At 38.0% G+C, this 23448-nt stretch overlaps 1 protein-coding gene across 5 annotated transcripts in view; it reads left to right on the plus strand.

Annotated features, from left to right (window-relative positions):
* The window catches only part of PPHLN1 (periphilin 1), a 65930-nt gene extending 45033 nt beyond the window's left edge, over positions 1–20897 (plus strand). For 4 of the 5 annotated variants that reach the window (XM_032688745.1, XM_032688744.1, XM_032688746.1 and 1 more), the window contains one exon: positions 18749–20897. In XM_032688745.1, the coding sequence (XP_032544636.1) occupies positions 18749–18958 (210 nt within the window). In that variant the 3' untranslated portion in view covers positions 18959–20897. The remainder of the gene's footprint in view (positions 1–18748) is intronic. The other variant, XM_032688748.1, reaches the window with a different exon arrangement.
* Positions 20898–23448: the final 2551 nt, after the last annotated feature.

Raw genomic sequence — 23448 nt, forward strand, 5'->3', positions numbered from 1 at the left:
ACTGAGCGAACATGCAAAAAGTGCTGTAAGTGGTAAATGAAATGTGGTGACAGGAAGGATTTGATGTTTGGCATGGAAACTGGTTTCCATTTCTCCTGCACTGACAAGAACTTTAAGGCCTCAGGAGGTTGAAGTAGACAGCAGCAGAGTAGTGTCACTCTACCTGTAGGGAGGGAAAATTTGCAGAAGTGTGAATCTACAGTTTTATGGATTTTTATGTCTTTTACAGACTGTGGTGCTTATCTTTGTATAACAGAAACTTGGTTTGTAGATGAGAGTTTTCCTGGTGAATATAGTTTAATCCTGCGATCCATTCGTAATCTGATTTATATACAACACTGATTCATGTGTAAATATCGGATCATCTGTGACCAAAGACACTTGGGTGACAGGTTGTATTTGTCACCTGATTCTTAAATTTATATGTTATATCTCACTGCCTGATGTCTTCTTTCTTTCGGCAGTTGTTTTGCCGAACAGGTTAAACTCAGTATGTTCTAAAGATGGATAGACTACACCCTTTTGCAATAGCTTGTTCTTTTCTGTGAATATTAGTGGATTATTTAAAAGTAGCTACAATTTACAGAAGACTGTTACATAGTTTTCTGTTCAAATTATTTTGAGTACATTTAATATTTATACAGGTTTTTATCTTAAAACCTTGGCATACAAAGTATTAATTTTCTCTGACCTTGAAATACAGGGTAATCTTATAATTTCAAAAGGCATCAGAATTGGGAACTTTCCTAAATGATATGGGGAAAAAAATCTATTGTAGCATAAGTTGTTTATGCATGGGCTTCTTCTGTAAGTTAAGATTGTGAAAACATTAGATTTTTATCTTGGGGTATAAATGACTAATGCACATCATCATTTATTGCTGACCCGCAAGGGTCACTTTTCCTGTTTTGTTTGACTCTTGTTTGCATTGATGTTGTAACTTTTGAGTCCTCAGTGATTGTCCGGACGTACATTAGTATGCATATCACAAGGGCACGCTTCACGAAACAGGGCAGAAAAACAAGGGCTGAGACTCCCCACCGGAGAAAGGTTATACAGTGTGCCAGTTTTCCTTGCTACTTTGACTTGCAAAGGCTAAGAGAGTCAGCCCGACTTGAAATAAACACAGAAGGTGAATACTGACCAATTGAGTGGGTCATGGTTCTTTAGCTTTTCATGCTTCTTGAGAAGGATTGTTCATACATTAATTTTTTAAACTACTGAACTTCAAGTATTGCTCTCAATGACACTAATGACCTTTAATACATGTTTTTGATACTGTTTCTCCAATGTTTAATTCGCTCGGTAGCAGTCTTTCCCCTTCTCCTGACTGCAGATACCTTAAATAGTTAGTTTCATTACAACATGAAATGTTGTACTTACGTGGGTTCTGTGTCTGCTTACTTGACCATAATTACACCTCACAAGCAGTTCACCACCTCAGTATAGTAGATAATTTATATATTAACTTTTTTGGTCATGTGCTACCTAAAAAAAAAAATCTCCACATAAGCGTTTTTAAACAGAAAATCATAAGTAGATTAGGATATGCTAACACAAGCTTCAACTGGAAATTTTCCCCTTGTATTATGTTTCTTTTTAAAACTTGGCTTTCTGGAGAAACTAGCTTATGCAGTTGCAGAGTATCTATGCTCTGTATCTTTCGACTCTATTGTCAGATTTCAACTAAATTCAATTTAGGCATAAACCAAAATGATTAATTGTTACAAGCTTTATGAAAATAGGCAGTGACAGAAACTGCATGCATTCCAGTGGAGACCATGTTATGATTGCATCTCATTAGACACCTGAAAGTCTCCTTAAGCAAGTGCTGCTGTTTAAAAACAAACAAAAAACCAACTAAACCCCAACTTTTACCACTGCGGACTTCAGCGGCACATTACAAAGTGTTTGGTGGTAGTATAGCTTAAGAAATTATGTCCCTGTACTGTTCCCTGCGCTGGCACAGTAGTCTTTGTGGGCCTGACTATGAATCAGGTCAAGAAAAAGAATGAAAAGTTTATAGATACTCCTTTACCCAGCTCTCTTATTCACAGTATGGCTCCTTAAATGTGCCTGCTGCTACAAGGGAGTACCCTCGCTGTGTTGTATGTCGAGCCACTACCATCTCTGAACATTCACAGTCTTAAAGGTACTGTTCAGACACACTTAGTGTACTGCTTAGACACTGCTTAGTTATTTAATGATCAGGCAGAAATCTATAGAAAGCTGTAGTCTTTGGTGGTATTTACAGAGTACCTGTTTATTTTTTCAGGGAAGATAAAACTTTAAAAAATATTTCTGTTCAATTTCTATCTAAAGCTGCCATAACGAGAACTCTCTTCTTCAAGACATCTCACTAACTTTGATAGCGTTGGTTCTGCATATTTTCGAGAATTAACTCACTTGGAAGTACTAGTGCATCACTAGACACCCTCATAACAGCCTCTTCCACGTGGCCTGTTGGAGCCAAACTTTGATTTAGTTGTGAACCAAACTGGTACCTGTTGGCTCCACCCTTTAAGTTTTTGAGTAGATTTTGAGCAGAAAGAGCAGTCACAATAAACCAATATTTTTGGTAGTCAGATAGCTTGGTTTTGTAAACTAAATGATCTCTTTGAATTCAAACTCTAATTGCTTGCAGTTCTTTAAAGTATTTTCACTTTAGGAAAATGAATACCAAGAGATTTTTGTTTTATTTATTGTCTCTCAGCTAATGCAATGAAGAACTGTAAGTGTGCAATTATAGAGAAGTGTTCCCACACCAAGGCACAACTTGCTGTGAAGTAAAGCTGGAAGCTCTTTTGAATGTGTCTGTTACCTGCCACTGAATAGGGTAGTTGTGACAAGGACTCAGTTACGGTTTAAGATAAGGTTTAAGATAAGGATGTCTCTGTTCGTTTGGGGGGACCTGTGAGCTAGATGCAGCCTCCTTGAAACGTGGAATTAGATGACTTCTGTTGGTGGTGCAGTTCTCGCCTGTAGCTCTCCCAGCAAAGGGGATGGAGACTGTACCTTCACCAGTTCTTGGCAGTGGCACTGGTGGGCCCCTCCACACCCACCAAAAAAATTTTGTTTTTTCACACAACTGAAAGGGAGAAACCAATCTAGGAAGGCGAGTGTCAAGTTAGGAATCTTCCTTTCCAAGTTCTTTTATATGCCAAGAGGTGGACCATAAAATAAGGAAAAGAGGAGGACTGGATATGTCCTTGGGAAGGCAGGGACAAAAGGATACAAGAGTTTCTGTGGAAGAGGCAGTGTAGAACTATGTCTAGCTGAGGAATGAGGTGACCTCTGAATTGGAGGGTGGAGGAAATCTGGAAGGGATGAAAGGATTTGTGGTAACAGGAGAGGTAGGGTTAGTAACTGAGTGTGGGAAGCAATGAACCAGGGTGGGACTGGACTTGCAGTTGAAAAAAAAAAAAGATTTGTGCCAAGATCAGGAACTGCAGCCAAGAGGGTGGGGGAAAGAATGAGATGGGGAACATGGGTGGAGATGGGAATTAATTCTTAAGATGGGAATTAGCTCTAAAGCTCATGGGCAAATGCAGTGGAGTTTACTCCCTGGCTGGAGGGTGGAGACGCTACATCATGCAAGAAAACTTGCTGCTATTTCTGGTGCCAGAAACAAGTGGGGAGCAGTCAGGTGCTTCCAGCATGGTGTCTTCCCTTCTGGATGCCCTTGAGGTATCGGCAGGAAGCCACAGTTGTAAGGCAGGAAATGCAACGTTCCTTCATCGAGTACCTGAAATTGCCTACTAAAAAATTTGATGAACATGTCAGTCAGTGCTTTTGGTTCAGTTTACTGTATTTGTCATCAACTAGAAAAAAAAAATTCTTAATGTAAAAATGAGTTTTTAATGAAATTATTAATCTGTTTACCCTAGTGTAGGTCTAACCATAACTCAAAAATGCCCTGATTATTTTTTTAAATGCTTTTCATAGTTTTTGTCAAATTTACTCATAGGCATAACTACAACTCGCTGTTCAATTTTCCTTTTTCTTATGTTGATATGGAAGGAGGTTTTCTTGCAACTATGTTTTTGCTAAAATCAGAAGCAAAGATAAGCAAGTAATTATATGGTCTCTCATGACCCAGATAAGTCACCAAGAAAACTGTCGTTTAGGAGTGTTCCTATTTTAAGCAGGATGGGCTTTTTGCTACTGAGAAAAGCATGTATCATTATAATGAGTTGGCTCTGGAGCCTTTTAATGTGTGTAGGTGTTACTTGTGTCACAGTAAGCAGACAGCAGTGATCCCAAAGAAAAGTATCCCATCTACTGTTAAGGTTGTATTAAGTATTCTTGAAAAAACATATGTGCATATTGCTGAAGAGTTATATTAAGATATGCAGAGGTCTCTTATGGATAAAGTGCTGAGCATGTTTTTGTCTGTTGTGGATCAACTAAGATTTTAAAACAGGCAAGGTCACCTGAGTATGAATACTCAATGCCTGGTGTTGGGTAAGGTTTTATGTGTATAAGGATGCAAATTTTCATTGGTATGTTTGCAGTTGATTTCACTATGTATCACTCAGCATGTAAGTGTAATCAGTAAGTAGGTAGCTTTTTACTGTATTCCTTAAAGCTGCTGTATTATATATTATATTTAAGCTCTGAAAAAACATGTGTGCATATGTACATAATATATACAGTGGACAGTGTTTTCATGGATGCTTCCATGCAACTAAGGAACATACCTTTTGTTTATGTTTTCCTGTTTTGCAGAAATGTATGAAATGTAAATGCATATATCACAAAGTAATATAAAGATGCTCAGATAATTCAATTGACATGAAATGTTTTTCAATGAATTTTTGATTTTTCAGAGTACTAGGTTGTATGAGAGCTTGAGTGAAGACTTGCCAAGGGAATGGGAAGGACTCGGATAAAATTGTGGCAGAAGTGCAGGTTGTCAGAGGTAGTAGTGGTTCTTTTGTCAGATATGTATTGGCCAACTGCAGGGTCTTTGGGGCAGGAAGAGTGATTTGGCTTTGTCCACAGTGTAGTTTGCTGAGTGGTGGAGAACTAAGGAGAACAAAGAGAAGATGTGAACAAATGAAAAAGAGATTATTATTAAGTTGAGGTAATATGAAGTGAGTCAATGGATTATGTTACAACTAAGCAATAATTTTAAGATCGGTTTTGGTGCATTGCAGCCAACAGATGGGAAGTGTTAGTCGTGTTCTCTTCATTAAGAGTGTGAGCTACTGACTTACCCTAGAGAAGGCAACTTTTCATTTTTTTAAAACAGTTAGTGTTATTATTCTACGCAGTCCGTGGTACTCTTAAATAAATATATAAATAAATGAAATAATCCTTTGTTTACTATATAAATGAATTCTTTGTGGATGCTGATCCTTGAAATAGAAAAATCCCTTACCTGCTGATTTGAAAATAGGAAGTTTGCAATGTTTATACCTTTATGAGATTTTAAAGAACAGAAAACCCATTTAAATTAAAATTAAATTTTTAATTTAAATAAGAAAATGTCATTCATTTTCATTGTGGTTTTTTATTTAATTTGGCTTGCTCTGTTCTAAATAATTAAATATTTTTTCCTGATTTAGTTTTGATTCTAGACAGTGTAGTTCAGCCAGATCTTTATAAGCACAAACTGGTTTTAATGTTGAGGTTTTGTTTGATTTTTTTTTTTTTCCCCAAAAAGTTCTGTAAGGCTGCATGAAGAGAGGAATGCCTTATTTTTCAGGACATGTTTGTGTGAATAACCCATCTACTCTGTATCTTTGAGAGCACATGGTAATCTTGTATGAAGTAAGGTTAAAAGGTAAATGGTATGGTATTGTTTCTTTTGGCTGTTGCATTAAAGTGCTTGACCTTTGGCAGCCTGTTTTTATCTTAGGCAGTAAACTGTTTAGTTCTGCTTATCAAAAGAGACTTCACTGCTCTCTTTCCATGCTGTTCTTATCCAAAACATACTGTATCAATCCAGCATCAGTCGACTTTATGAGCAGCAGCTATTATTCTGCCTAGAGATGCAGCATAAAAAGTTTATTTATGTTCTAACAGTACATTTTATTCAATAAATACTTTATATTTTTGTGGTTTCCAGCTTCATTATAGTTCAGATCTTCTTTTGTATTGCCTCTTTATTACTGTACTCTTTCCCTGGATTTTGGCTGTTTGATGTGAAATTACTTGGTTTGGTGTTTGCTGTAAAGTGAGTTATTTTAGACTATTCAAACTATATATCATTTGTATCTCTAAAGGTAAGATTAAACCAGAAAAGTATGTTTGCAGGTATTAGCAGATTTTCTAGTTATTTGATGATGTCTTCAAATCATGACCAAGGTGGTGGTAATTTGAAATTTTATGAAGTCTTTAGTTAAAGGGTCAACTCCCCCATACCTTCAGTTGTCTGTATGATTTGCCAAAGTGAAGTTTTATACGTTGGAATTTTGGCCAGAGGCAGAATTTGCTGTATCTCTGAATTGAATCTCAGAATTAGTCAATTCTGCTGGTGATACTCACCAAATCTTTAACCTGCAGGAAGCTGACAGTTTCGGGGCAACCGCTGATTTGTCCTAGCTATATTTTTTTTTTCATTGATTTGTTAATTCACATGATGCTTTACTGTTGTTACTAGTAAACAAATACTGGCACCATAATGAGCCTCCCTGTTTTACAGTTAAATAAGATATTTCGTGAAGTATATCCAAGAGGACTGAGTCCAGACTGCTAGTATCCTTGTATAAGAAATAGTGTGGCCGGCAGGCCCAGGGCACTGGTGAGGCCGCACTTCAAATCCTGTGTTCAGTTCTGGGCCTCTCACTGCAAGAAAGACATTGAGGTGCTATAGGTGTGTCCAGTGAAAGGCAATGGAACTGGGGAAGAGTCTGGAGCACAAGTCCTACAAGGAGTGGCTGAGGGAGCTGGGGATATTTAGCCTGGAGAAAAGGAGGCTCAGGGGGACTTCATCACTCTCTACAACTATCTGACAAGCAAGGTGGGGGCGTCAACCTTTTCTTCCAGGTAACAAGTGACAGGACAAGAGGCAGTGGCCTCAAGTTGCACCAGGGGAGGTTTGGATTTGATATTAGGAAAAGTTTCTTCACTGAAACAGTTGTCAAACATTGGAACAGACTGCCCAGTGTAGTGGTGGAGTCACTATCCATGATGATATTCGAAAGATGTGTAGATGTGGCACTTAGGGACATGGTTTAGTGGTGGACTTGGCAGTGTTATGTTTACAGTTGGACTCAGTCTTACAGGTATTAGAGATCAACCTTAATGATTCTGTGGTTCTGAGTTTTGTTGTTTGAGTACTAGAAATATTTCTGTTATTCTGTGATTCTGAGTTTTGTTGTTTGAGTACTAGAAATATCTCTGTTATTCTTTGATTTAGTGGATTTGTTGCATCATGCTGTTACCACAATTTATAGGTGTCACAGAAAGCTGCTGTAAGCTGTCTGAAGAATACAGAGCTAAAGCTCTGTAAAACTGTCTCAGGAAAAAACCCAACACAGAACAGTATTTGATGATCCTGGTTTTCTTCTTATGGTCATAAAACTTCTTATAAGGACTGACTGAAGCCAGGCTTGAAAAGAATCAAAGCTTTTCAGTGGATGCCAGAATCTGGAGACAAGCAAACACTTCAAAAAGTCCTGAGTGTGTTCACATATCTTGCCAAGTTTGTTCCCAATATGTCCTCTGTCAGTTCACCCCATCAGACAAGTTCTGGAAAATGTACAGTGACACTGGATTGAACAGGGCAAACATTCCTTTAATGAGTTTGATAGGTAACAGTTCTTGTGCTGAAATGCTGCAGTGTTGCTTAACTACCTCAATAAGAAAGGCTTTTAAAGAGAATGTAGAAAGCTAGTGTTCTGAGATGATGTTTTTAAATACAAATAGGCTTGTTTTTCACATGGAAAAATAATTCACAATGAAAAAAACCAGTGATTCTCGAGCTCTTTTGAACCACTTAATCTCTGTGATGCTTCAGTATTACTTATGAGCTGTAACCCAAACTTATCAAATAATTAATTCTAAGTACCATGGGATACAGTCAGTGGTATATCCACTCAGTAAATGCAGAACTCGTACTACGTTCCCTTGGAACCACAGTTGGTAATCGCTGCCCTAAGACATATGATTTACTAACTGTAAAAGACAGTCTCTACTCATTGTGGCTTTCTCTTCGGGGAGAGACATGCTTTCTGTTTTTACTGATTTTTGGATTGAATTTCTGCTTCTAAATTGAAGTGGAAATAGCTAGAATTGTGGGAACAGATTCAGAAGGAGAGATGATGTGGGTGTTGAATACTAAAAACACAGAAGGAATGCATATATTTGCAATAAGAAATGAGGCTTCATCATAAAACTTTTCTGACCTGCTCCAACCTCAGCCATTGTTCTAGCTGTATGTTCTGTTTCTGTGTATGTTTTGTATTTGACCGAAGATACTACTAAGATATGCAAACATTTAAACACAGATCCTGTATGCTTTGTCTTTCTGGGTTATGTGGAAGTTCTGTGAGTAGTTCCAGATGAGCTCAAGGAGACTGTAAACACTACTGTAAGGCTATAGATAAATGTCCTCTTTAGATGTCACTCACAGATGCTTGTCACCTTCTCACCCAGGATAGGTGATTTCTCTCCACAGCCCAGCCAATGTGCTATCATACGACCTAATGAGGCTGTTTTTGCCTAAAAATTAATTTTAGTCCTGTATCCTACTGGTTCACACAAACAAGTGGGATGATGGTTTCTGGCACAGGAATACTGATAGCTGTGAAGGGGGAAGAATCTTTTCAGCTGTCACAGCTGCATATGGAAAAAGTTATCCATCCACAAGCTAAGGAAAGATTGCAGAAGTCTTCAAAAACATGGTCTTAATTGTCATTTTCCTTTATTTGATTTTAGATTTGAAATGAGTACTTAAAGTAAATGACGAGAGAGCCTGTTTCAAGGGTAGAGACAGGACAATGACTTGGACATGAAAAAAGTTTGATCCATTATTGAGGCACTAATAAAATCGATTTGTGAGGCTAATATAATGTGTGAAGTAATTCTAAACTTTCAGAAGCAGTAAGGTTTAACATAAACTAAGCAATAAAATGTAGGTAATCGAAGTAATTGTTTTTCTTCTTGCAGCTGTTGCTTTTCCTTTCTGAAAAGCTGTCCATTACGTACAGTAGTTTACTTATTTTGTGTAGTGTTCTCTTTATGCTGCATATGTGACAAAAAAACCTACCCTTTGGCATGCAATTTCAAACCTGTTTTAGCATTCTTTTAACCATTAAAGAAGAAAAAAAAATTAAGTTGCTCTTTTCATAGTGATGGTGAGGAAGTCTTCTCATATGAGGACTAGTTCTTAAACTCATGGATCCACCAGCTTTGAAATTATATTAGCAATGCTGCTGTCAGTTAATTGTGCAACTAACCTACTCAGAGTTGCTTTTAATTGGAAAAAGGGTTTTTTTGGTTGGTTTTTTTTTTTGTTGCTGCTTATATTCATTTTGCAGTTGGAGAAAATACAGGTGATCCACACCTCAGGATAAAATTCTGTCTTGCCCATTAATGAAAATGAGCCCTCATAACACAGTATTAAGTCTGAGAATATTTGTAGCTGAGAATATTTGTTGAAATTGAAAGTGTGACAACTTTTGTTGAGGGAAAACTAAATTACCACAAGTCGCTTTTTGATAAAATCAAGTGCATCATTGTTGATCTTGACTGCAACACAGCCGATCGGTGTGGATTTTGAACTACTGTACATTTCATACAAAATATTTGTGTGTTTTTATGACAAGAAAGATTGGTTTGTCATTTTATTGTTGCTGTTAATATGCAGCCCATTCTGATGAAGCTTAAATGAATACTGTGTTCCTTTGTGGTCAGCGGACATAACTGAAAGCTATTAAAGCATTTTTAATAAGAGAATTAATGTAGAGTCTTCTGCAGATAAACTTCACCCTTCCTGTTTGGATGGAGCAATAAGTTTACCATGGAGCAGATTTAGGAAATAGCTTTCCATCAATTCAGTATTTTATAAATAAAAAGTTGCAGGGCGAGGTCCTTCCTTTGGCATAAAGCTGATTATTTCCTGTTTAATCCAGAACTGGTGCATTTCAAGTAATGGGAGTTTTTTAGCATCAGTCAGAGAGGAGAGTATTTAGGAAATTGTTTTCATTCATGTTCCTATGAAAACATAGTTTCTAGACTTGAAGATCATTATAGAACAAAGAGAAATAATCAGATACATAAATAGTTGCTCTTTCAGACAATTTTTGGACTTGGCTGCTCAGTTGTTTGTATCTAGGCATTCTTAAACATATAGCTGGGTATTCTTATACATGAGCTGAAAAGATGTCATTGATATATCTTCAAGAGATTATCAGTACTCCTAGTGAGGCTTAGAAACTGATGAACTGTAATTGCTATGGATTATTTGAATTCAGATTTATGATCTGCTTACAGAAGGCACACACTTTCTATAACAAGAATATGTAAGAGGCAGAATTTAAACTCGTACTGCTGCTTTACCTAAGGAACACACAAGTTAATATACGAAGTAACACTACCCTCATCCAATACATCTGTTGTAAAGAAGCCTATGAAATCTAGGCCACACACAAACTGGTCTCCAAGGGCCTTTAGTTGGTGTTAGAATGCTGTTATTATGTGGTATGATTGGTTTAGCAAAGAATTATCTCCAGTAAAACCATGTAACATAATAGTCCTTGCTCTCCCACATGGGAGCTACTTCTGCTTGACTGAGCAAGACATTTCTTGAAGGAGTAATAATACACTTGCTCTTGCCAAAATGTAACATTAAATGAAGTGTATCATCATGTACATTTCTTTTGTGTACCAGTTCTTGTGCATTTAAACATTTGTGTCAAGTCCTCCACCATAACATTAAAAAATATTAAAGTAAATCCATGGATTTCCTAGCAATATATTTAAAATACTTTTTTGCTTCTTATTGAAAACTTATGTGTATTAACTTTAAAGCAATGGGGAATTAGTTGCAAAATGTAAGTTTTCATAAATGAAAACTCTGTTGCTGAGCTGTCCAGATACAAATTTAATTACCAGGCAGTACAAGTCACAGCAGTTTAATATTAATCTTGCGTTGTGCTAATTGCTTTGAATGGGATGCTTTCCCTGTTCCCTTTGACTTTAAAGATTGCTGAGACAGTTCAATAGTTCATATGAACAGCTTTCTAAGTAGTACCAACTTGGTTGTTTTTTGCTATGATTGTACTGAACTATACAGCCTTGCTCTACAGATCTGTCCTTGTGTAACTGGAGCTGTAAACATGTACTGCACTTGTTGAGGACTTACCTTTTTATTGCTTTTTATTTTTATTACTATTTTTTAATATTTTATCTTATTACTATTTATTACTATTCTCCTATTATTTAATATTAGGAGACCCTCTTATTCTTTGGGTCTCCTCAACAGTGTCATACAAAAGCTGTACGTTCCATCTTTAGATTGCTTTATAAGCATTGAGTAAATGCAAAAAAACAGGTAATTTTTTTGTTTGGATGGTGAAAAGAATAAGGGAGTTGAGGACGGGTGGTGCTTCTCTGCAGGGATGATTAGAGGTGTGATTGCTCTCAAGGGGCAGAGAAGAGCAGAAGCCATGGGCAGAGGAGGCTGATGTGCGGAAGACAAGGCAGTGTGGCTTTGTTGGAGCACAACTGCAGACATGGCATGCCTGAGACAGTCACGGGCTTCTCCTGAGCAGCAATGGGCTCCATCCCATTCAAACCCCATGGCTTCACCAGGATAGCAGAGGTGTCATTGGGGGCATGGTATGAAGCAAAGGAGTATCCAGATGATGTCTTGACCTTAAACTGGAGTTAATGGATTCACGCAGGTAAATAATTTGGCCTGCATGTTTTCTTCCCAGTGTATTACAGAGCATGGAAAAGACCAGGATTGTGTCTCAGGACCCAAGCCAACTCTTCAGGGTTTTCAGCCTTAAAATGTATGTGTAAACTCAGCAGAGAGTTTGTTACTGTAGACATAGACACCCACCCATCAGTTTTACAGAGCTCTTTTCATCTCCTTTCTAGAATTCTACTTTTAAATGAAGGGGAAGCCTTGTAGTGGCATTGTTTTACACTGCATTTCCTCTATCAAATTAATTTAGTCAAAGGAAAAAGGAAAATCGCAGACAGGAGATGCTGTGACCTAGAAGCAAGGTGCTGTAGACCAGCTGAACAGAAACACTGTGGCCCCAGCTCCTGGAGAGTCCAGGGCCAGCCTTAGCTGCCTCTCCCAAGGGCCTCCTCCCAGGCACTGTGGCTCTCAGCACCTGTCCCTGCTGTGCTGTGCTCCCCTGTTGCCCCCACACATTGCCAGTCCTGGTCCTTGAGGGCAAAGCAGAGTCCAGATCTGAAATCATGCTGCTTTTAAAGTGAGGGCTGTGTCGACATCTATTCGACATGAAGGGCTTCCAGCAGACCTTTCAGTCAGGTATTTAGATGCCAAAAATATTGGACTTACATTCTGAAAGCTGATTAAACCTATTTAACCAGCCATTTTAAATGTTCAGTGGAAGGGCAGGCAGAATTGCATTTAAGTGCAAATAACTTTAATATTTTGCATAACTTCAGTAAGTTAACATGCAATTGTTCATTATTACATAGTAGATTAACTTATTTCTCCCAATTTGCATTTCAATGAATATCTAGTTGATCTATAAACACATTGATTAATGGGTGCAGAAAATATTACATGGATTCAGGAAAAAATTATTAGTGTGTTTTTAAAAAAGGAATAGAATAGACTTGTTGATATTTTAAAACTAAAAATTGTACACCTCTATTGTAACCAAGCATTAAATTTTTTTGTATGTTAATTTAGCTTTTTGTAACCATAAAAAATAGTGTATCTTGCTTGAAAATAAATTCTAAATGTCTTGATCATGAGAATTGTCTGCAAGTGCTTTAATGACAGATCTGAGCATTCTTTGCACTGTGGAGCTATAAATTTATATATTGTACTCATAAATATAACAGTACAATTACATTGCCACTGCAGCAATGAAAATTTCTCTGTACTCTTTCAGTAGAGGATTAGCTTATTGTACTTTAGGAGACTAAATTTTGGGTAAGTTAATGAAGTCTAATTTGCAGAGTTGAAAAAAATCCAAGATAGCATGTAAATAAATTAAAAAGAAGAGATTTGGGGAGAGGTAATAATTTCTTTTAAAATATGTCTTTGGCAAAGAAAAAACTGATACTAGTGGTTCAGAAGTCATTCAATATATACTACTTTCCCAGTTTGCTAGAGCTTACATGCACAATTAAAATGTAAATTTGACTGCACATGCAATCAGTTGAGAGTTAAGTCTACATTACAAAAATTTTCAGTATTGCTTTTAGTTAGGAGTAGAAGAAAAATTTTGTCTTACAGTCTCACCCATGGTGGGAAAACCTGGCATAGATGTGGCTGGGTTAACAGAAGAGTGCTTTGTCAGACTTATTTTAGGTCTGCTGATGAGGTGAAATATTATATTTCACCTGCTGATTTATACCACCAGAGGGCTATACCAACCCAGCTATCGTGGTTTAGGTGGGGGAACAAAAGCTGTTACCTCTCCCTGGTGTAGGGGGGCCCTGGGGCATCACTGAAGCAAGGAAAATTTCCGGTAGTTTGCTCTTTCATTATTGAGGTGTCTGGAGGGGATGTGCTACGGCTTTCAAACTTGTGCTGTACTTGTGCTCTGCAAGTTCATGCCGTGCCTTTGTGAGAAATCAAACAATTACCAGCAAGCATGTTGCTTCTTTCCTCCTTGCATGGGGTATTTGATACTTGTGGGAAATGTGCCCTTGGTAACTGAAGAGCTTCTGTCTTCTGAAAGATAATATATTAAATGAGTACTTGCATGAATCACAGATGCCAGATTGTGATCACTGGGCATGTTGGGTCTTCTCAAAGGTGAGTTAGTATCTAAGGGTTGCAGGCTGTTTAACGTGGTTTCTGAGCCACAACCTTAGCTCCTTCCCCTCTGTGAACTGAGCCTTGAGGGTCTTCGGCCTTTTGGATGGGGAGCTAAGAACAGGCATCTCTGAAGAGGAGCACTGACTCAAAATCACTGAGGCTATATACATATGGTGTAGAGCTGCTCAGAGGGCCTACACGCATGTTGTGTTGCTTTGAAGAAGGAGCCCTGGGGGAGGCAAGAGAGTGTTGGATGAATCTGTAAATGTATTGACTGATAAAAATACTGAAAAAAATGCAGGAAAAGTTGCAATGAAAAAGAGCAAGGGGTCGAAAATTACAGATTAAATTGTGGGCACAGATTTCACTTGCTAAATCATCACACCCGCTTAATGGATGTGGCCCTTGTCGTGTCTGGTGGTCCTGCTTGTGTTTGTGAGCAGAAGTACCCCCTTCGGCATTGAAGTGAGTTTGACCATCTCCTGCATATAGCTGCTCAAGCCTTGCATATGCAAGTCTCTTGATGATTCCTATTCAAGAGGCTTTTACATGTGCATAAAGCCAAGAGCATACAAAAAAGGTGCCACAGTGCCATATTCATTCAAAGCCATAGCTGGAGAAGAAAGTTAATGTTTTAACGCCTGTATATAAAATAAAGCACATCCATTAGATCAGTTCTCCCACAAATGAGAAGTGAAGATTCAGTTGAGTCCTTTCTGAGATGGTAGAAATTTGCATCTTTCATTTTCTACTCAGTTCTACTTTCTATGAGCTGTGGACAAGGGAGATACAGAGGCTCACTTTTGTATCCTGGTGGGACCAGTCTTCCTGGAGATCATTCCAGTTAACAGGGAACTTCTGCCTTGTTTCCCTATTCTTCAAATCTATTTAGAACAGATGCTGTGGTTTTAGCTTGCTTCTGCCCCTCTGTCTTCCTGTTCAGAGAAGAGCTGAGCTGAAAGAAGTGTGTGGTGCCCATCATTCCTTTCATGTCAGTGTCATACACTGTAATTTAAGACACTGATGATGGCATTTTGAGGTTAACTGTGAAAACGTAGCACAGACGTAGATCAGGGAGTTTTCACGTTTCATTCTGCTTGGGGAATTCTAGGGCTTGATCACCTCACATCTGGGGGACTAACATTTCCTTTTCTCTAACTGTATCTGGAAATAAATGTCTTTTAGCTATATTTAAACAGTTCTAAGTGCAAATTTTGATTTAGTTTCTGAAATAAATGAGGAGTGTTCACTAACATGTTGCAGGTGCATCACCTTTAGATTTGCATTTAGTGCTTATATAGAGACCAGCACAGCAAATGGTTGATCTCAGCCAGAGCTTCTAAGCTGTTATCATGTAACAATAAAAAGAGCTAAAATTCCATGAGAATAATATAAAAGTATGCATATTTGTGATCCTCTGACTTCACAGATGTCAGATGTGTTGATTTTGGAAAACTCTTCAAAAAGAACTTCAATTCAGCTTAAATACTTCTGGTTCATAGGAAAATCAAGACCATGTATGTATATATAAAGTAAATATATTTATGTATTGTGGAACAGAACAGCTGTTTATACTTCTCTTTCATCTGCTTACTGAAGTTGTACATGCTCTTTCCATTATGCTGGTGCTGTAGCTTAGGTCAGAGAATAAATGTATGCTCAGTAAATGATCACCCTATGGCTCTAGCTGTTGTCCGGATTATCTGACATATGTTAGACAGAATAATCATGTCATTGGTATCATTCCCTTTCTTGGTTTTAATTTTAAAAACATTATTTCTTCTTTCCCCACACATGAAATAATTTTCAGCTTTTAGTTTCAGATGTTTACAGATGAGCTTTCCATGGTCTGAGGTCAAAATCAGTATCAGCTGGAATTTTAAAGATAGGGTTATTTTCGTACCTTGTTGGATCACAAGTTCTTTCAGTATTTTTCTCCAACAGAGAGCTTCTTTTGCTTGTTTAGAGTCTCTTCTGCAGTTTTCTTCCTTTCTTAAGCATCACATTCTCGGCTCATTCTCCAGAAACAGCCTCCTTGTATTATGTGTAAAGATGGATTTTAATGTCATGCCACTGTCCTCTTTTTTTTTAAGAGCTTTGAGTGCTTTCACACATTTTTCAAATAGTTGATTGTACCATTAAGTTGTAATTAACATCTTCTGTATTGATATTTTTGTAATTGATAATCTCTATTTCTTTCTGTAAGACATAGTAACTTCTCTCTGAAGGTTGGTAGTTGTGCACTGACTTCAGATATAAACTGGTTTGTGAAGTTATTTTCATTTTAAGACCATGGCTCACAGTTCTTTCAGTTGTGCTGATGCATCTGATTTTAGAATTGAATCACTGAATCACACTAATTGAGGGAAAGTAATTTTGAAAGGGATAATCTCAGTGATGCAATTTATGTTGCAGCTATACAAATAAGTTTATCAGCACAATTGGGAAGGAGGCAGATTGCACCAGGAGGATCAGAATTAGTAGCTGGGGCAGAAAGCTTCTTGAGGGAAAATTGCTCAATTATTGTTAGAGGAGCTGAGCTGTTTCCTTTGTTTTCTGTTGTTAGAACTGCCTTCCGGCTCCACCTTCGCCCTCTTCCCCTAATTTAGGTCAATTCTATTTTTTTTAAGTCTTTTGTCATAAAGTATTGAAAATGTTCATCTCTTGTATGAAGGTGTTTAGTTTCCAGATTGTTGTGACAGCAAAGTGACTTCTGACTCCAGATGCAGTGACAATGGCTCTCTTGATTCTTCTCCAAATCTTCTTTTGTGAAAATTTGAAAGAAAAATATGCTTAGATCGAGCTAATATTTATATTATATACTAAAGGTCAGAGAATTTCATCTGGGTTAGTTCTTTGTGGTGTGTGAGAGAAATAGCAGATAGTACTATTTGCCATTCATTTGAAGACCAGTTAAAAGTAGAGCATTTCCTTCAGTTGTAGCTTTGGGTGCCTTCCTGTGCAGAAGACGGGGCAATGCATCTGTGTTGTCTATTAGTACCAGGGTCCTCTGAAGACTCAGAGTTACTAGGTTTGTTTACTTGTGGAAGATCATTCACACGTCCTTGATCTGACCACTTTGAAGGTGGTAAAATAGGACAAATAGACGTGCAATAAGGAAAAAAAAAAATCAAACTATTTCCCCCAAAGCATAATGTCTGTGGGGAGAAAAAACATTTCAGAAATCGTCCTGTGATGGTGTTAGCAAGCATGCTGCAAGTACTTGAAAGGCCTGAGTTACCCAAAGCGAAATCCCATCTGTCTGTCACATGACTAATCAGAGACAGCAATTCTTTCTGAGCTTTTTCTTTGGAAAGAGTCAGAGAAAAAAGTTTCCCAAAAGTTACCACAAAGCCTTCTCTGAAAAAAATACCATGTGCACAGCATTTCCACACTGAAGATGTTCAGCTCCAGTTTGGTTTGGGCTGCACTCTTCTTTTTAATTTTTTAATCACCATTGAAAATCAGTTTCTTCTGAAAGGTTTTCTTTCATTTGTCAACAGTGTTTGAGTCTTGTTTTAGACTGTTTTTATAGAATATGCTTTCAAACATTTGAGAACTGTCTTTAATAAAGGTATCATGTTAGTCATTGTTTTTCTGAGAATAGTTTAGTTTGTGTGCAGAATGTTGGGCTTTTTTACTGCTCCTCTGACACGAATATGCTTGAGGTGACCTCGAACTGGTTCTTATGAATACAGTAGTGTGGTGAGTTTTGGTTGGGGGTGAGGTGGGTGTTTTCTTTGTTTTTTAGTTTTGTTTTTTAGTAGTGGGGAATTGCTTATATACAGTTGTATCATTGGCGTCCACAATATAGGTAAATGTGGGAGGAAGGAGTCGCACATCTCTGTGAAAAACAAGTTCTAAGACAAGTCTAGAATACTAAGAGATAATCATACTTTGAAGAGTATCAACATTTTAGCTTATTTTCCTCAAAAAAAATATATGGAGATAGAAAACTTACTATCTTCATTCAAAAAAACCAGTGCATTTTCTAAATGGAAATTGGCCAAAGAGGTGTGAAAATGAATTGCACCTGGCAGTTGGAAGACTTCTACAAATTCCTTCTTCTCTGGGTGTTTAGATTAATAAACTTAGCTGGAATCTGGAAAAAAACAAATTTGAAATGCCACTGTCTTGCTTTGAAAACCACCTAAGAGCATAGCCAGATGCTTGTTAGAAAAACAGTTGCAGTGATAATGAGAAGTTCCTTCACCTCAAATGTGGTGCATAACTGACTTGAAAACTCCTCATTTCCTGCAGGATGAGGTCAGATGCGTTCAGGTAAAGCACTGTCGGAATTTCTCTATTCCCTAGTCATTGAATCACCAGTGCACCCGAAGTCATATTTGTCAAGGACTTTTACAATAAACAGATATCCAACAAACAAACAAAATTTGGTGGAATTATTTAAACACACCTTGTATTTAAAGTATTAAGAAATATTACAAACTAAGTTATTGGTGCTTCGTATAAAGATTAGATTGCTAGACATGCCACAGTTTAATTATATTGAAATGAAAATCTGGTTTAGCATTTGCACTTTGCTCTACCATTATTTAATAAATATTTCTGTAAGAGGAACTTAATCTCTCCTTTGAAGGCATTTCATCCAATAAAAGTTATTTCTGGTATCCAGATAGTTCTGAGCTAGTTACATTTGTATTAATACAGGTCAGAAGAGAGGTAAATGCCAATAAGCTTTACAGTTGAAACTCACTCTAAATCCAATATTCCTTGTTTGGTTTGGATCTAATTCAGTGAAGGCTGTTGGTATGCTAAGGTGAAGAGTCTTACATTTAATGTAAAATGTGTTGTTTCTAGGTCTACAGACAAGACTGTGAAACCTTTGGCATGGTAGTGAAGATGCTAATTGATAAAGATCCATCATTAGAGAAGTCCATTCAGTTTGCTCTGAGGCAGAATTTGCATGAAATAGGTGAGCGATGCATTGAAGAACTCAAACATTTCATTGCTCAGTACGATGCTGCCAATCAAGATCTATCAGAATCCTTCAAAGAGGGCTCATACTAAGGTCAGAAATATGCTTATAGATCCTCTTCATTGTGTATGCCATAGTATATAAATCTGCTTTTTGCAGGGAAAGATGAGATCTTTTTGGAGATATGAACCCAAGGCTGTGCTCCTTCGAGACAGCTCAGGTGGCTGTTTCCTTGTTCACTGTGGTCTCCACAATTGTATTGTTCCTACCTGTACTTGTTGACATATATTCCTTTTAAAGAACGTTCTTTTGAAAAATGTTGTAAAGCAATAAACTATTTTTGAAACCTTTACACTGTTAGCTTGTAAAAAAATGTTCAGTCTGATGTATGCATTCTTATGTTTTGATGCTTATAAGTGTAACTTCAAACATTGTATTTTTTATTAAAATAATAAGACACAGCTCTCATTCATCAACATATGCAGAAATATGTCTGGTTTTCATATATACTATAGGAAAGGAAGACTTGCAAAATTGGTCACAATTATGATTTAAATAATCTGTTTTGGTTTAATTTAAAAATTCAGATTAATTCTGTAAAAGTACACAAGGGGTTAACTCTAGTCTCTGACTGCTAGAGCAACTCTAACTGCTTGATATAAGAAGTGCTGTATTTTTTTATAATTGTGCATTCTGCAAATGCCTTTTAAATTTTGGTGTTTTCCCTATCAGGACTCATTACTAGTAAGCAGTATTATGTAGGATGGATTCTAATTTTTTTTACTGTTTGTATTTGCCATGTTTTTGACTACACCACACAGAATGTAACTGCAGGCAGCCACTGAGCAGGGAAAGTTCCCTTTTCCTACTCTGTTCCTCTCCCCCCTTACACCTTCTCACCACTTTTTCACCCATCAGTTTTAACAATAACGAGGCTGTGTGTAATCTTTATTTCCGACTTCAAGAAGGAGCAGGAATTGGAGTGGCAAAGATGGGAAAGGAAAGTAAGCAGTACCATCTCTTTAGTAACCCCAGGTAGCTTTGGATTAGGTGTAAAACGAAGTTGATCCCTCAAGCCCCAAATTGACTATCATTTCAAACCTAGGTGATTCTGGGACCACTTTTTATGTGATAGAGCAACTTGTATTTTGGGAACAGTGATTGAGGAAAGTCAAGAGACTGCCAGTGAAAAATATTCAGGACTCGTTTGTGGAATTCTGACTATTGAATGCATTAAGATATTGTTTTTTATGAACATTCTAGAAAAGGGATAATTTGAGTCATAATCACAAAGAGGTAAGAATAAGCATGATTGTTTTCTCTACATTTGCATTTAGGAACATGTGAAACTCTAAAAGGACTAATGACCAAACTCGCCATTTCCAGATTTCATCAGAGTGGGGTGCAGAAACATAAATGAAATAGCATTGATTTTGCACGTACAGGGTACTGAATGTGTCACAGCATCTTGCACACGCAAATCTCCCTATGGTGTATTAAGTATTCATTGCATCAGATTCCTGAGATGCCTGGTTAGTTCTCATGTCAGTAGGGTGCAGTTTTGCAGTTGGCTTTTGTTGGTTTCTAAGAGTTCACATTGCTCAGAGGAGATGACCTGCAAGTACTCTTGTTGGCACCTGTGTGAGTCGCACAGTAGCGGGAATCAGCTCATGGGCCTTACAGGATGCTAATTTGGTGAGGGAGAGAGGGGAAGAGAGGCAACCTGTTGTGACACAGTAGTGAGACCTGACGCACCCCTTCTGGCAATCTGTTTTACCAAGATCAGTTGTGAACCACAGGCAAAGTTTTCTCTGATGCAGAAGCATAACTACAGCACTTCACTACTTGTCTACAGGACAGAGAACCTTTGGGGTGTTACATCAGAGTTTCTGCTTTGGGTTAGAAATGCTAATGGAAAAATACTGAAATTGTGTGTAATATATTTTTGATTAAAAATCTCCATTGTTACTGTACAGTTTGTTAGGAGTTTCCTTTGTTAGAAGCCTTATTAAATTTACCATGATAAAAGTATCTGAATTTTCAAGTGCTTTTCTATTACGTAAGACCTAAACTTACGGTCACAGAATATCTCAAGTTGGAAAGGAACAGTAAAGATCATTGAGTACAACTCTCTGCTACTCGCAGAACTACCTAAAACTGAACCACATGACTAGGAGCATCATCCAAGCTCTGGCAGCTTGAGGCCCCGACCACTTCCCTGGGGAGTCTGTGACAGTGACTGACCACCCTCTCAGTGAAGAACCTTTTCCTCACGTACAACCTGAACTTCCCCTGATGCAGCTTCATTCCATTTCCTTGTGTCCTGTTACTGGTCACCAGAGAGAAGAGATCGGCACTTCCGCCTCCACTACCCATCTTGAAGTTGTAGACTGTAATGAGGTCTCCCCTCAATCTTCTCCAGGCTCCTCCTCTAATAGCCTAATCTCTTTCCTATATTGTGGTGCCTAAAACTGCACACAATATTCAAGGTGAGGCCACACCAGTGCAGAGTAGAGCGGGACAATCCCTTCCCTCAACCGGCTGGAGATGCTTTGCCCGATGCCTCCAGGACATGGTTGGCCCTCCTGGCTGCCAGGGCACTGCTGACTCATATTCAACTTGCCTTTGACCAGGACCTCCACAGCCCTTTCTGCAGGGCTGCTCTCCAGCTTCTCATTCTCTAATTTGTATGTATAATCAGAACTACCCTTGTCCCAGGTGGAGAATCTGGCACTTGCTCTTGTTCAACGTCATGCAGCTGCTGATTGCCCAGTTCGCTAGTTTATCCAGATCTCTGTGCAGGGCCTCTCTGCCCTTGAGGGAGTCTACAGCTCCTCTCAATTTAGTATTGTTAGCAAACTTACTTAATGTACATTTGACTCCTCTCTTTACCATTTATAAAAACATTAAAGAGCATTGGCCCTTTTACTATAATTCTTTGAGCCTGACCTGTCGGCCAGTATTCTTGAGTATTTTATATTAGCTAACAGGTCAGTAAGATCTTTCAAAAGTTTGTTATATTGTCCTTTGCTTAATCTGATTATTTTGAAAAAATTGATTAAATTTTACTCATGAACTAATGAGTCTTTAATTTTTTTAAGTGCTGTTTCTGTGAAAGGTTTCATTTGCATTCATAAGTGATAGGTTACTGATTTTCCATTTAATACTTGACATTGTGTTGAATGTTCACATTTAACCTTTTGGGATGTATGCTTCCTGTTGATGTAAGTAAAATATACTATGCCAGTTCCTTAACTTAAGGAAGAAAGATGGCTTTTAGTCTTGCTTCCTTTAGAACAAGCGTGTAGTTCAGATTTATTTCAGATCAATATAAAAAAAAATTGTCTCTGGTCTAGAGAACAGCCTCAGTGGGGCTCCTGGAAAGTGGTAGGAAGAGCACTGGTGAAAGGAAACATGCTGTGATGGAGGAATTTGATTTCTTTGTTGCTGTAAGAGCTACTGAAAATGGAAGTTACTCCTTGCACTTGATAATGTGCAGATCTCATAAAAGAGTAAAAAAGAGGTGGAAATTGAAGGAAAGGAGTATGGAAATTCAGTGCTATCTGCCGAGGCTGGTTCTGTAACCTCACTTGAGTGAGTTGGCAGCTTTGAATGACAATGTAAGCAGTAAGGGTGAAAATCAGCAACAAAACCACTATGGATATGAAAGTATTAGCTGGTGTAGTGGTGCCATGCTTTGGGTTTCTGATGGAAGCTGTTGATAACAAAGAGATGTTTTAGCTACTGCTGCACAGAGCTTACACAGAGTTAAGGCCCTTTCTGCCTCTCACCCCACCCCACTGGTGAGGAGGCTGGGGGCCCACAAGAAGTGGGAATGAACACAGCTGACCTCAAGTGACCACAAGGATATTCCAGACCATACGGTATCATGCTCAACTTATGAAGCTGGGGGTGAGGGTGAAGAGTTTGCCAGGGCTGCTGCTGTTCAGGGACAGACTGGGTATTATGTGGCTAGTGGTGAGCTACTAGGGTTTTTTTGGTATCACTCCAGGGTGTTGGTTGGTTTTTTTGTGTTTGTTTTTTGCCTATTAAACTGTCTTTAATTCAGCCCATGAGTTTTCTTTTATTCTTCTCTTCCCCATCCCACTGGGGAGATAGTGAGTGAGCAGCTGTGTGACATGGATGCCTTTGAGGCACTTGGAATACAGGTCTAATAACACAACCCACATTTTAGAGCTTTGGTGACTGTATCTGAGTCTTGTGCTGGTTGCAGACACTACATCCCATACCATTCTATTTAAGGTGGAAGAATCAATTATAGAAATATTTCTCATAGGAAGTGGTCAAAAATAATAAAGAAGAAATTCTTTATGTCAAGCTGAGAAAACTAAATAAAGTTGTATAGTCATCTTAATTTTTTTTCTTGAAGAAAGTATTAAGAAGCAACTAGCAATCTATGGAAAACTTTTATCATCTACTATTCCATAAGACATTGCCATTTGGGAGAGTACATATGCTGCATCTCAGGAGATGATGTAAGATCAGAAGAAATACCGGTGGAGACAGTTCTCCATGAGACAGTTACTTGGTCCAACAAAGGACACAGCAGCAGTGGTACAGC

Source organism: Chiroxiphia lanceolata, chromosome 5 (assembly GCF_009829145.1).
Source record: "Chiroxiphia lanceolata isolate bChiLan1 chromosome 5, bChiLan1.pri, whole genome shotgun sequence".
NCBI classification, from domain to species: Eukaryota; Metazoa; Chordata; class Aves; order Passeriformes; family Pipridae; genus Chiroxiphia; species Chiroxiphia lanceolata.